Source organism: Pomacea canaliculata, linkage group LG1, assembly GCF_003073045.1.
Source record: "Pomacea canaliculata isolate SZHN2017 linkage group LG1, ASM307304v1, whole genome shotgun sequence".
Lineage (NCBI taxonomy): Eukaryota > Metazoa > Mollusca > Gastropoda > Architaenioglossa > Ampullariidae > Pomacea > Pomacea canaliculata.
This window is the reverse complement of record NC_037590.1, coordinates 16,654,217-16,669,352: the sequence shown is the minus strand read 5'-3', so window position 1 is coordinate 16,669,352 and position 15,136 is coordinate 16,654,217. Positions and strand designations below refer to the sequence as shown.

Here is a 15,136-nt window from a genome sequence, read left to right as displayed (position 1 = left end):
ACTGAACAAAGTTCTATTAGTTGATTCTTGCAGAGCCACAAGGATTGAGGGAAAGAAAACAAGTAGTCCTTTAAGCTGCAGCCCGTAAATAAAGGCTGTATTACGACAAAGCAGTTGACAGACAAAAACCACAAGTAACATCGACTTGCTGAATGACAACCTTCGTGAACCAACTCGTCTACTTACCTAACTCATTCTTACGTGCGACTGGTCTTACAGGATAATTATTCCACGTGCACTTGGCAATTCTCATCTGCCTTTTGAAAAGAGATTAAAAAATCTCACTCACCACTACTTCGCAAAAGTAGTCTCCCTGCTCCAGCTTTTTTAAAAAAATCACATGACAAATGCTTAAGTACTGATTGCGCAATACGATGGAAACGAAAATTGTGGTCAATTAATGTGTGATTTAAAAATAGTAATTAAACACAAAGGTTAATACATTGACTTCACTACTTTATGATTAATTGTTAAACATCTGATTCTTTTTCATATATTTAAAGGACAGTGTGCTAATGCGTGCGTGAGTGAGTGGCTCTAGTCGATAATAAAATATGCAGTTTTTTCACAATTTAGTATCATCTACAGGAAGGAATATTGTCCGTTGTTCAAGGGCATGATGAGGCATTCTTTAAATCAAAAAGTGAAGAAGTCGCCATAACCAGCCACAATATGTTTTCCTTAAGATCTGAACAGAAACATGTAGACATTCACGGGCGTCAGGCGAGAATCCAGCCCAGGATTCCAGAAAAGTTCGTCAACAGCTCCTGGAATTCGTGTCGAAGTCTGACTTTTCTTACCCACGAGGTTGCAGTCGCTGCACTGCTGGTTGTACCACCACCCACCGCCGTAGTTGTTGGCACAGTTGTAGGTGGCGTTCCCGTCCATATCAGCATCGTAAGTGGAGAAGGAACTGTTCTACAAATACAAATAAATCAGTTTTACTATGAGGAAGTCCAGAACTTTAGAGATAAAAGTTTGGGAGGAGGAGGATAGGAAAAAGATTGAGTGAGAAACAGAGAGAGACGGAAAGAGACAAAGAGAACTAAAAAACAGGAAGACAAGGAGACAGACAGACAGACAGACAGACAGACAGATTGTTTATACCTGTAGCTGTGACAGGCAGTCTCCCATTGTGTCCGCCTTATCAGAGGGAGGATCGTACTGACCGCCAAAGAACATGGAGTACCCGTTCCCAGCGCCTCTGACTGTGAAGTTCCTGTAGAAGCGCTGGTGTTCAGAGGAGGAGTAAGCGACCTGCACAGATGGGAACGGCCAGCCTGCTTCATTTTTAGCATTTTAGTCTGATAAGATGGTTCTACTGATCTCAAAATCTTAACACAGCTGATGCTGCTGCGTCTGCTGCTGCTGCTGCTGCTGCTGCTGCTGCTGCTGCTGCTGCTGCTGCTGCTGCTGCTGCTGCTGATGATGATGATGATGATGATGATGATGATGATGATGATTCTGTTCTTCCAGTCAAAGATTTTGTTAGCAATCACCTGTACACCGAGGGTATATGACGTGCTGGAGGTCAACAAGTACAGGTTTTGCAGGCCAACCCAATAGTCACTGTTGGCATCTCCAAAGCCAGCCACGTAGTCCGCCATGCTGCGGTTGAAGCTCGGCACGACACTGATACGTTTGTGGATGATGTTTTCTACCCACGAGTCGCAGAGGACCCGGATGGGAGCAGTGGCCAGGGACGGGCGGATGTTAAATATATTATGCAGAAGGACATCATAGTAGCCAGATGCGATTATTTCTTTGCAATCTGAGGTCAAGAGACAAATATTACAGTATTTTGTTGTTGTTTTTATGGGTTTTAAGGTAACGAAAACATACTTTTTTTGTTAAGTACATCAGCAATCATTGCCTTGCATCAAAATTTCATAGTTATTAAGGATGTAAAGACTGTTACAGGAGTAAGTAAAAATACAGATTCTGCATAAAACAAACTGTCCACGTAGTTGTCTCACCTTTTGCAAGTCTTTCGCAGCGGCTGCCAACATAACCGTTGACACATTTGCATGCTGTCCCATCTGAGACTATAGAACCTCCGTTGTAACAGACGAGGTTTTCAGAGATCTGTAGAAACAACAAGGTGCAACATCTCATTTGAGCATCGAGATTTTTCTGGGAAAAAGAGAACAAACTTAAGAGTTCCATGTCCAGACCAATTGCTGTTATCATTGAGATGATGTTTGATATAAAAAAAAAAACGATCACGTTTAACAGTCATGCAAACACACACACACAACACAGCACATACATGTAGACACAAATATATGTCAGATAAATTATAAAACAGATAAAAACTAAGAAAGTAGCAGCTAAAAAATCCAGACAAGGTGAGATGAAAGAGAAAAAAAATACAGAGAGATCTTAAAGGAGCCTGTCATACTATAATTTTGTTCCACTCCTACCCTCGTATTTTGATATCTTTTTCCCTTAATCTTTCTCTTTATCTCTTTGTCCTATGAATTTCTTCGCTTAAAGTTTCTTTCTTATCTGTGCAAAAAATAATAGAGCGTTGGTGGTTTCCTTCTCTTTACCAAACTTGCACAAACCTTTTCAAAATGTTGCGAGGTCGAAGAAGATGTCGTACACGGGTAAGAAGTCAAGTCGCTGTCATAGTGCAGATGGCAGATGCCGCTGGTGGTGGTGAAGCTGAAGGCAGTGCAAGCCTCGCTCTCGGCACACTTCGTTGCGCAGTGCATCTTGCTGACGTCGGGGAAGGAGGAGGTGCCAGGAAAAACTTCGCTGCACAGCTCAATCCGACCAAAGAAACGTTCACGAGTCAGTGCTGAGCCCCAAACAGGCATCCAGAGCCCCAACAGATATACAGTCAGGAGACGATTCCACGAGGATGCCATTGCTAGCAAAGAAAACCTGTGACAATCCAATCACCAGTTCAATTTTCTGTTTTGTTAAAGGTTTCAAGAATGAAAAATATGTTTCAAATACCGACTCTACAGGTAAAAAAAATCAGTTTGATGTTTACGTCTATAAAATAACTTTCTCACTCCGCACGAGCGCACACACAAACATGATATAGAGTGGACCACTCAAACGTGTCCGGCCACGTCAGAGAGTAATATAGAAGGCAGGCTACCTTTAGATGATCTACCCGTACATAAATAACGAATAATATTATTCACTCACTTATGCTTTGAAATACGCGAACGGGAGAAGCAAAAGGATATTGTGCCTGCTCTCTTCCTCTCTCTCTCTGGATGTCACAAGAGATAGTTGCGGTAATGATCCTTGCTGTTAGTTCCGTTTAGTCCTACAAAAACCAGTCCCTCGCCTGTCGGTGGTCTTTTAACATATATCTATTAATTCCAGCAGTCCCTCAGGTATAGCTCCACAAAGCTCTGACAGTCAGCCATTGTCCTTGGATCTGTTATTCTTGCCGACAAAGCCCCAGCTTGTTATAAAACTAGTTAATATAGAAGCAGCGAGCGGGGGGCTACCTTGAAAGCTTATCACGAGAGAACTTGATACCGTCCACCTCACCCGTTATCCCCCGTCTCGAACCTTCAACAATACTCAGCTCCTTTTGATGTCTGGTTAGAAACTAGTAAACATCATCACACTATCCAGGTTGTGATTCAGGATGAATAAAAGCGGTGTTTTCTTCTTTTCAACGCAGTCATCCAGTCAGCTTTGAAAAGCCACGCATGGCCTTGGTGTCCTTCTCTCTCTCTTTCAGCGGAGTATAGATTGTAAATATGATCTTTCACTCAGTGTATTTTCACGCATGAGTGTGGTAAATCATGCAGTGGTGCTCCATCTGATCTGCCTTTGTTACAGGTATGGGTGGTTGGGGTAGGAGACGTATTTTTTTAGCCACGTCCCTTTATGACGGAAACACCAACCCTGTCACACTATTTGTATTTTTCCCTCACTCTTTCTTCCTTTCTTTCTATCCCTGGTTGTTTTATTTGTCTGTTAAAATAAATAAAATAAGAGACTTTAGGTAATGGGAGATAAAACAAGTTCCGCTTCGAGAATTCACGAGCTCAAAATCGCTTGTCGTGAGGTCGGGTTCCATTAGGATGCAACACACTGCCAATGTCTACCCGAAGATTTGTGGCTGCAGGTCATTGTACCCTGACTTGAGGCGGAACTACGATCTCGGATGAAGAAACACGTTTGTGCACGTGAATGAAAGTTTTTGCAGACCTTCGCTTAAAAAATTGATACAGGTTTTATTTGTTTGTTCGTTCAAGACTAGAAGGGGAAAGTCTTGACTTGTTAATATTTTATTATTAATATTACAATATTAAAACATATTGCCTGTAACGTTTTGTGAAGAGCGTGTTATGAATGTATGCGAGCGTGAATAAACATTTGCATGTAAAACTCGCTCACGGCCACTCATTTACCTTTTTCATACAAAAGGTCCGGTCAACAAGTTAACATAATTCATGTGTTTTTTTTTTAAATGGCAATGAAAATGCGAAAAAAATTCTGTCTACCGTCCAGTAGAAAGTTAATAATTCTCCCGACATTTGATACTCCGCTCATCAGGTAATCTGATGCCAGCAGTCAGGTGATTCAGTGTCCATACATACACGCTGTCGGTACAGAAGTCCACCAAGCAGACGATCAAGAGTTATAACCAAGTCGTGGAATAGTCGTTACGGATGTTACGGATGTTCCCAAGGAGTGTTGACCGGTGAATTATATCCAAGGCAGCTATTAACACAGGGGTGTACCCAAGCTAATGTTCGGTTGGTTATATATCCAAATAAATTATAAATGCAGGACTATAAGTATTGAATTGTAAATGTTATAGATCATAGTATGAACAAGTACAGTCCAATGTCAAACAGGCCTAAACCTTGCTGACGTATTTCTCTGGCTCATGTTCCTGAAAGACATATCTTGCTCAACCTTCTCACAACACTGCCTCGTTGTTTGTTCTATGACTGTTGATACTCTGAATGGGATATCTGGTGATACTATACAATGCACTGGCGAGGTATTATAGTCTGCCAGACGAAACATCGATTGTATATCACATTTTTGTATTTTCGCGTGTTTCCACACGCATTCCGCAAAAATTGTATTTAATTTTCAAACGCTGCCTACAATGTTTATTGAAACACAAACTACTACCTGCAGCCTCACAGAGCAGTCACCCACACTTTCCATATTTCCCCTCATCTACATACCTCTTTCATTCCCTTCTCCAATAATGAGACATTATTCCACATAGTGTGAAAAGTAAGTGTGTGTGTGAGCGCGCGCGCGTGTGCGTGCGTCTAATGCAGTTACTCATTCACACACATGCATACATCCCCCATGCAAACCTTCCCTGAATCGCTTGTTCTTTCCTCAATCCCCCATCTCTTTCCTACCTTCCCTTCCTCGATCATCGTTATGTTACGGTTGCCCTCACATGCCACGCATTGCTCTTGCTCAAAAGTAGTTTGAAAAGTGTTTTTTAAATATTTTTCTAACGATCGAAAAATGGCAGAACATACACCACTCAGCACCTGCATTAGATACGTGCAGTGTTTGTGGAGCAGCCTGCTTTTTGCCGTCTCGCTCGATTGCCTTTCGTTCCCTGTGCACTTTCCCTTAAGCTTGTCTCTCTCTCATCTAGCTAAGATTATTTCCCTGCACTGGAACCTTTTCATAGCAGAAATCAAGCATGACTTTTTTTATCACAGCAACTGGATAAAGCCGTCTGCCCCCAACAAAGGCTGCTTGATGTGGTCTTCCGATCACGTTGATACGATTTTCATGTTGCTCAGTAATGCCATACCATGCTGACTTGATGTTAGTAAATGTTGTGACAAAATTGGTCAAAATGAAAATAATTAAAACTTCTAATTTTAAAATCGTTTGTACAAGGGATTAAATTTCACCAGAACAAAAAGACTTTCATAAATCTACTTTTTTTGGGTGGTGGTGGTGGTGGAGAAAAAATCCATCAACCTGCACTCTGTATATAATCATCTTTTGACATTATCTCCATTCAATATAACAAAGAGAAAAACAACTTCAACAAAAAGCAAGTCTTGTTTTCAATAGATAGGTATTATACAGAATCTAAATCAATCGATTTTTAAAAGAAATTCTATCCTTTTTAACTTTAAAAGAATTTCGATTTTGGTTTAGTAAAAACTTACTTCCATATTTGTTAATGGTTTTGTATTAAAAGAAAACCCCAACAAAACCCAAATAAGATTTCGATAGATTCCTATGATCACATACAGAATGTGCACTTAAATATTTGATGTAATTTATGTGGTCTAATAATATATTGGAATCATTAAATTTGTGCATTTGTCTATAAAGGTAAGAAACAAATGAACAAATATTTCTGCTGATTCAACATGTGCAAGTTCGATGTGTCGGTTTTCAAATAGGGTACTATTATATTTTTTATTTTTAAACATTTTAGTTATGGCTACCTTGTGGTACAGAGCATATAATATTCACTTCTGATTAACACTTTTTATATTTATTATTTACCGCATTTCCACAACAGTTTTTATAAAACCTATAACCAAACACTTGTTGAAATTCGTGAAGTTCATCAAGCAGCATTTCTATTTTCCAAATATGGCGGAAAATTCCATTTCCCATCCTATATCATGGTTAGGGTAGAAAGCCCTTCTAGAATTTGTTCTCGATCGATGTTTCATTTCCCGTCTAACAGGGGACGCAGACGGTCGTCGACGAAATGTGGGAAGTCGCATGAGGAGCTCCGGGCTCATTCCAAGCCATAGTTTCAAACTTTGCATGCAGACGTTGAGCGACAGTGACCAGTTCATGGCGTATCGAGTTGTTGTCGCCTCAGCAACAAGATTGACTCTTGGATGACCTGTGACGGTAGATAAAATTTGCTAATTGCTTTCTTTTGTGGTCTGTCCACAGCTGTGTATGGAACTTCCGCAAACTCAACAAAGTCTTTTACTTCAGGACGGGAATAATATTGATTCCTGATTAGCGCAGTCTTTGTCATTGTTCTTATTATTATTTCTAGCCCTTATACTGATGCCAGAATTGCAGAAAAAAAGATTTCTGTAATTTGAACTCAGCAATGCCAACGCATTTTCCGCGTTAGAAAAATTCCGCCGCAAGGCGTAGAACTAATTGCTGCTTTTTGCTAGCTTGTCTTTGATTTCCCCCCTTACTTTGTTGATTTGTGCTTTTTTTTTAGCTGATGTTTGGCTGATGTTTGTCTCTTTTTTTACCTTCTTGAATGTTGCCTTCGAGAAATAACGAAGCAGAAAGGATCGATAACACTTCATCGACTATGTGACCTCAGCGACGAACTGCACAAGGAAACCGTTATGACAGTAGACGTAGGAAGCAGGCAGTGGATTGGACGATAAAATATTGTATATGAAAACCAAAAGGTCGCATAAAATCAGATAGTTCAGCACAATAATGAAGAAACGTGTATCTATTAATAGGCACAAAATGTAAAACAGGTTAACGCAGAAAAGAAATAGCCCCCTGAAACCGGTAAGGCGAAGGGACATCACCCAGACATAAATAAGAAACAACGAAAATTAGAAACTCACAATTAAATACAGATAGAAAGAAAATGGAAAGTCACATGTACTAGTAATGGTTGCAATACACGATAAAATGACAGAATTAATGGTGAAAGGGGCTCTAACACATACAAGCACTTATTAGAAAACATAATAAACCGAGTGCGTGCTCGCATGTGAGGCTACTGGAGCTTCAGTTATTGCCCTTTAATTGACGATATCCTGTGGGACAAGTACCATCGATTACTGCGTCTTAACTTTATGCAGAAGTGCGCATGCCAGGTTAAAAGCCGGAGGAGACACATCAGTTGTGAGAAGGCAGATGCAGTTAGGTAGGTGCCAGACCTCGAGGTCATCATCTCACAGATAAACATCTACAGCGCTAGGCCACACAGGTGCTCACTATTTTGCTGATACCTTTACCGCTTCAGTATTTATCTATCTTCATGCGTTCTCTAGCTTTTTATTTTTTTCGTTCAATTTTTTCCTGTCTCTTTCTTTCTTTTGAAGCTTTCTTGCAATTATAACTCCAAATCCTTCTTTGTGATGCAAATAATGTTGTTTGATGACAAGTTCATTCAAGCGTTCTGTTTTACTTCACTGTAGCATGATGATAGTAGAGGCATGGTGAACACACGTTAATATTGTGTAGTGTAATGAAACTCTTTTATGCGGGAAAAATAATCTTGCTTCATAAAAGCAGCATATGTTGTACAGTGTAAGCAAAGAACTGCCTATATAAAGTCGTAATCTCCTCAGTATGCAGCTTACTTTTCATACTAAGTACATAAATAATATTAACATAAAATTCTAAAGCTGTCATTCATTGTTTATCGAAATTTCGCCGTAACAAGTACAAAATATCCTGGGAACGAAGGTCTCCTATGACCATTATCAAGGGGGTAGATCTAAAGAAAGATAAAAAATATAATTCGTCTAAAATAAATTTACTTCACTTGATCGGCAAAATGGACGATCGTTGAATTAGAACTATTGTAACAATTATAATTAATATTTATGACAACCTATATGTCTGCAGATTGTCTACTGAGAGCAAAGAGGTTAAGTATATTTTGAGCATGGCTTATAAGGTGTGGTCAAAAATTTTAAATATTTCACTCATAGAGCTTTGGTAAAACTGTGATTCAATTCATAGTTTACTGATTTATATTTCATTCGTGTGATCATTAGTAGTAAAGGCCAATAGAGTAAGCTAACAGCCAACAACAATTTCTACTTTTGAATTATAGCAAATTAAAATTAATACATATTCAAAATTAGAAACCTACATAGACCAGAGGACAGTTTGTAACAGTTCGATCCGGACTGTTACAGATGTTTCTGTTCTTAACAATGGCATCAATGTGGAGTCTTCTCCTGCCTCTACTCTTCCTGGGACTGACAGCACCTCTTGGGAGCTCGGCACTGACTCGTGAAAATTTCTTTGACCGCATCGACCTGTGCAGCGGAACTCTTCCTGGCACTTCTTCTTTTCCCGACGTCAGCAAGTTTAGCTGTGCCATGAAGTGCAGCGAAAGCGAGGCCTGCACAGCCTTCACCTTCACTGTCAGCAGCGGCACTTGTAACCTGCACTATGAACTCGACTTGACCTCTCACCTGTGTGCAGCCTCTTCTGCCACGATGTTGCATTTTCAGAAGGTTTGTATCAGTGCAAAGCAAGAATAGTACCCTGACCATCTTTTTTCGCAGAAAATAAGAAAATTTTTTTTACAGAGGAAATCGAAGTTATAGAAAGATGAAAAATAGAAGCTAGGTAAACACTAGATGTTTACGTTAAAACTGCGCTTTAAGTGGTGCGGTATACAGTACTTCTAGCTTTCTTTTGTATCTTGACTAATAATCGACAGAAATGCCTAAATTCTGTCGTGAAAGTATACCCCAAAGGTAATATTTCAGCCAAATTTGAATGAAATAGTTCTCGATTAAACGAAATTATTTGTGATTTTGTTAATAAATAAATGAAGGCAACATTAAAGTACACAGATTATATTGCAATATCTCTATAACTGAAACTGAGATGGTACACTGTACCGTAATAAATAAATTTAATATTTTACGCAAAGCTGCAACTGCTCTTCATAGGAATTTGTATGATTGTTGCAAAAAAAAAAAAAAACAAAAAAAAAAAAGAAAAAAAAATCACTGAATTTAATACTAAAACAGCTTGAAATTATTTACAAGATTTCGGAATTAACTCCAGAAATTCATTTGACAGACCCTCCGAATCTTAACACCTCATGATTCCTCGCTGGGAGGTTTTAGTCGTTCGCCTCGACAAATAGGAAAATTAACATCCGATCACAGAGTTAAAATACTTTTCTAATGCAAAATTCGAACACGTATTTCAATGGAATCTATGTATACGGTCCCTTTGACTTATCCTTCTTTATTTCTCCCGTCTTCTTCTCAACTTTACTTTGCTCCTTTCTGTTTCTTTTCAGTTTTGTCTGTCTATCTGTGCGTGCGTGTGTTCTGAGAAATACCTCTATTTTATCCACCTACAAGCCAAGGGACTGCCCCTTTATCGGTCCATAATTGAACACCTTGCTCAAATGTATTTCTACAGAAATCGAGTATCATCTGTCTAAACGGAGGTCACGCAATCGGTTCAGCGTGCAAATGTTTCAACAGTTACGTCGGCAGCCAGTGTGAACGACTTGCATTGGGTAAGTCACCCATATGTTTCTTTGTTGTTAATATGCTTCTTCCTTGTCGTTTACTTTTCGATTTCTTGTTCTGTCTTAATAAATGTTTAATTTTAATGCTAAAATAGAACTCAATTTGGAGGTGCTGAATTACCGCGCCTGAAAAATAAGTTATCTTTACCTTATGGTTGCTTGTGTTTACAAATCCTCAATATCTATGAGCGAATATCTCTCATCTTCACTAACACATAAAACTCCTCAAATGTTATGTTCTTATGTCCAAGATAAAGTGAATTGAGAGAGAAATATAAGCTTATCAAATATTACCAACATCTGTTTTCCGTGCTACTGACAAATGCTAACAAGTATGAAGTTAATAATGTAGCAAATTACATGTAGGAATCCTTCGAAGTGATAAATTTAACTAATGTATTAGTTGACATTATACAATTTGTAAAGCTTATGATGTATATTTTATTTTACTGTTTTATATTGTTTTCTGCACTGTTTGGACCCTCCTTGAAATGGACTGATAGCGTTTTAAATTCTCTGAGGACACACAGTTATCTCGTTGTGTGAGTGAGAGTTCTGTCCCTTTAGCTAGCAGCTCTCCTTGATTTTGTTTATGTTTTGTGGTCGTGGTTCGATTGGTATTAAAGTGTTGAACCTTCATGTTTACATGTGCTTCTGCTGCATTTTCTTCCTCTTCTGGTTTACAACAGGTCTGTAGATAATGTTATTTTGAAGTGCGAACTGTTTGGATCTATTGGCTGGATTCCATTCCGCTCGCTTCACTCTCTTCGGTAGCGACCTTGAGCTGCATCGAATAAACTGAAGTGTTGATCATCCTCTTGCAGTTTCATAAGATAACACTTCTTCGTATTACCAAGATTACTCAGTATTTTCCCAGTATACTCCTGATGTCACTAACCTTATTCTCTCGAGTGTTACCGTTAAATGTACAGTGATCGCCCTTTACTGTCGGAGCACAAGCGCGTCGCGTTGTTCTTCATTCTACATTTTTGTTACTATCTTATTAGCTTATTTTACATCTTTGTTACTATTTTGTGATCTTGTTCAGCGCAATGAGTCCACCTGAGGCTGAGATATTGTGCTTTATAAGTTCCCTCTTATTATTATTATTTTTTGTTGTTGTTGTTGTTGTTTAGCCGTGATGTACTGTAGCCTTAGTCGTTGGCTCGGCGTAAGACACCAATGATGCCCCATCTCTCTTTGTGTGTGCGTGCTTGCGTGCGCGCGAGAAAAATGGAGAGAGGAAGAGAGTTTTAGAAAAGACCATGACAACCAATATATTACGAAATCTACATTCAACCTATTAATGCCTATGATCAGAGTCCTCCATGATGTTAAATAATCTGTCAAAATCCCCATAGTTTAACAGTTTTATAGGTTAAACATGTATGAGTTTGGCGAATGTATTCTTTTGATCGTGTTTGATGACTTGTTTATTCTCGATCGTCATAAATTTTACAGACTTGAAAACAAATTTGAAGTTTTAATTGTATCCTTACAAATCGTGCCGATCCAAACATATGTTAAGGTTTTGACTATTCCTCATTCACCTATTCCACAGGACGTCTGATTGGTACAATGTATATTCTACTTCACGATGATGTTAGAATTCTCAGTCAGTAGTCGGCACGTTAGGAGACAATGCTGGAAAAAGCTACCTTTGCTAGCAGGAACGGTAACAAGAAACCAATCAAAAATTTTTTTGAATTTAAACAGGTAACGATAGATGTGTTTGGAATAGATAGCTTTCTGACAACAGTAGCTGCTATATCGTTTAGGTACTGCAAGTTTTATGTTTCACGCTACTTAAGTGTTTTCATACTGTACTAGCCTCATGGTGCTACAGTTTAAAGTTCTAACCATTTTTTTTCTAATCTACAAAAATACAGATTAGCTCGTCAACGTTATCAGTGGTTAGTAGCAATGATTGCTGAAGTCACTAATAGACAAAAAAATGTAGAAACATATGGTGACCAGAAGAAACGTCTGTCATATTGTCTCTTTGTTTCAGATTGCAAAGATATAATTTCGTCTGGATACTATGGTGACGCCTTGCCAGGTATGTTCAGCATCCAGCCATCCCGGGCCACTACTCCATTCCGTGTTCTTTGTAACCCTAAAGTTCAGCAAATAATTCTTGATCGTTACTATAACGTCCCGAGCTTCAACCGCAGCATGACGGACTACGTGGCTGGCTTCGGAGATGCGGTCAATGACTTTTGGGTCGGCCTAGAAAAACTGCACTTATTGACCTCCAGCATGTCATATGTCCTATGCGTACAGGTGATTGTCAATAATTTCTTTATCTGGATGGATGGGAGAGACTTATTGGGGAGCACATTAGTTTGAATGGAGAGACATTTCATTAAAGACAAAAGACAAAAGTTAGCGAGGAAGAGAAGATGGTCCCTGCCCTCAAAAACTGACGGGCGCCATGAGCAGTTTCTCTAACATTCTACTCCCTTGGCAGAAAAGTTAGGCGACAACATTATTTATTGATTGACTGTGTATGCTTAAGCCTATCTGTCTGTTTGACGTAGCACTTTGTCCTTACTCTGAAGAGGGTGGGAGAAGGAAGGAAAATATCCGTTAGAGAACATAAATATTGAATGAAAAATAGATGCAACAGAGAATAGAGCTAGGTTTCTTTAAAAAGACGAAAAGTATTAAAGAAGTTTGAAGTCGCTACATTATGCATAATGCATGCATTTTAATACAACCAATGATATAGCATCGTCCTGGTGTCTTGAATGATCTAAACTAATAATTAATAGCTCCAACTGGTCAGCAGTTGTTGGGCTCTGTTTGGGATTAATTTCCCTTTGCAGCTCCAAGATGGAGAAAAGTGCAATTCCCTAACATATCCCTTCCAGAAGACCCGAAAGGTTACGAGTTTACTGCTTTGCCTATTGTGGCGCTGGTAAGTATCTCTTCTCATATCGAGATGTTACCTTAGGTGCTGAAAAATAAACTCGGGCTCTTTCGTTTGCACAGGTTTCATTTGGCACCACAAAATATCAGCGCTACTATACCAAATTTGTGGTCCAAGGTGCTGGAAACGGTTATTCTATGTCATTCGGCGGTCAGTACGACCCTTCTAGTGTCGCTCTCCCAATGGGTGACTGTCTTACCCCATTACAGGTATTTACTGTTTCTTTCTTCTTCTGGCCTGTCTGTAACTTTCGTCTTTATTCATGCTGGCTAAGTTTAACTATCTCTGTCGATAAACCCATTCTTCCTCTTTCAGTTTCTATTCCTTCCATCTTACTCGAACATTTTTTTTTCTTCGGTCTATTTTTCTAATCTTTTTTTCCTTTCGTTTTCTTTCCATGTCTCCAATCTCACTCTCGCATTTTTATTCCTTCACTTATATCTCTCTTACTCCTGACTTCTTTATTACTTCAGTCCTACACATCCTCTTTGTTACAGTGATTTTTTGTATGTTGTAGAACGTTTCTTTCTCTACTTACGACGTCGACAACGACGGCAACGCCACCTATAACTGCGCAGAAAACTACGGTGGTGGATGGTGGTACAACCAACAGTGTAGTGACTGCAACCTCGTGGGTAAAGTTTCCAAGTCTGCGACTCGCGTGCCTGAAAGTGTGGACGATGTCTTCTGGAACCCTGGGCTGAATCGCACCGCGGCGCCTTCATATGTCAGCGTGTTTCTGTTCAGATCCTAAAGAAAAACTAATTGTGGATAAGCATGACGACGCTTTCAACGTTTGTCTCTAAAAAATCCACTATATACTGTTTTCTTTGTATGCAACTTACACATAAATCTGTGGTAGAACATGCTTTATTACGAGATCGCTCCTTCTGTATTAGAGAATATTTTGTCACTGTTTGGTCTCCGTAGAGCTCAACCACCCGATATTTAAATACTTCAAAGAACTTTTATAAAATACTTTCTGATTTTGATTTTTGTAGGTAATTGTTTTCACTCCCCTAGTAAATTATATATTATATTGCTGGTCTATTTCTCGCTGCAATGTTTATGTAAAGGGAGATAACTGCAAGTCTTTTGCTTGAGAAACACATTTACTGAAAATAATTCCATTAAACACCTTGAAATCTCTATCACATCAATGATGCATTTCAAGAGCAAGATCAATGCACATGCAGAAGCTTTAGATCGCTTTCGCATAAAACCTTTGTCTGCAAAAGAATCGTTTATGGACCTTTAAATAATTATGTTGACTAAAGATATGCACAAAAAGCTATTGTATTATATGTTTCCCTCTTGTTTACGGTCTAGTTGTTAGCGCACACCTCTTTGCAGTCTAGTGACGTTTGTAGTTTAACTTGAATATTTTATTCAGATAGAAGGTGTCATCTGTTTCCAAAATGTGCCGAAATCTAGGCAAGCCAACGTTCCAGTAGAAGCAGTAAATAATAAAAATAAGAGTTTAAGAGCTTTACAAACGCTTGAAAGTGAACCTACCATGAGTTACTGCAAAGCTGGTCAAATTAAATAAAGTTCTGAATTTCACTTTCCTTTCTGTAATTGTGTACCACAAAAAATTGACATTGTAGGTGGATGTGGATCATATTTTACCTTTCTCAAACAATTCCTCTTCATCATTTAATTCCTAAAACAGATATATCTTGGCGATTAATTTTTTTTTGAAGAAATTAAAACTCTCAAGCTCTTTTGAATGTTTCTTTGTCGGGTCTGGTGCCATAAATGATGCATGTTGTGTAAGTCATACTGCACACAAAAAGCATTCAAAGTTAAAGTTCGTAAGTGCACCAAAGCAAAAACTTGTCGAACGATAAGAATAACTGTAACAAACAATAAAAAAAAAAACTGTTCGATACATTCCTATGACCAACATAGAGAATGAGCACTTGAATATATGGTGCAATGTGGTGTAATAACGTATTTGAATCATTAAATTTTCGTACCTGTCT

At 38.8% G+C, this 15,136-nt stretch overlaps 2 protein-coding genes across 2 annotated transcripts; one reads left to right on the top strand and one right to left on the bottom strand.

The window, feature by feature from the left end:
- Positions 1-330: 330 nt before the first annotated feature.
- LOC112576149 (microfibril-associated glycoprotein 4-like) lies at positions 331-3,539 on the bottom strand. The gene is made up of 6 exons (XM_025258428.1): positions 3,163-3,539; positions 2,568-2,889; positions 1,977-2,085; positions 1,500-1,771; positions 1,108-1,257; positions 331-918 (listed from the first exon to the last, which is right to left on the bottom strand). The coding sequence occupies exons 2-6, from the start codon at positions 2,871-2,873 to the stop codon at positions 682-684; spliced, it is 1,074 nt and encodes a 357-aa protein (XP_025114213.1). The 5' UTR covers positions 2,874-2,889; positions 3,163-3,539; the 3' UTR covers positions 331-681.
- A 4,276-nt stretch (positions 3,540-7,815) lies between these two features.
- On the top strand, positions 7,816-14,876 carry LOC112553150 (angiopoietin-related protein 4-like). Its single transcript, XM_025220180.1, has 7 exons — positions 7,816-7,852; positions 8,560-8,611; positions 8,856-9,179; positions 10,108-10,207; positions 12,231-12,502; positions 13,214-13,360; positions 13,669-14,876. Exons 2-7 carry the CDS (start codon positions 8,600-8,602, stop codon positions 13,903-13,905), a joined length of 1,092 nt encoding a protein of 363 aa, XP_025075965.1. The 5' UTR covers positions 7,816-7,852; positions 8,560-8,599; the 3' UTR covers positions 13,906-14,876.
- Positions 14,877-15,136: the final 260 nt, after the last annotated feature.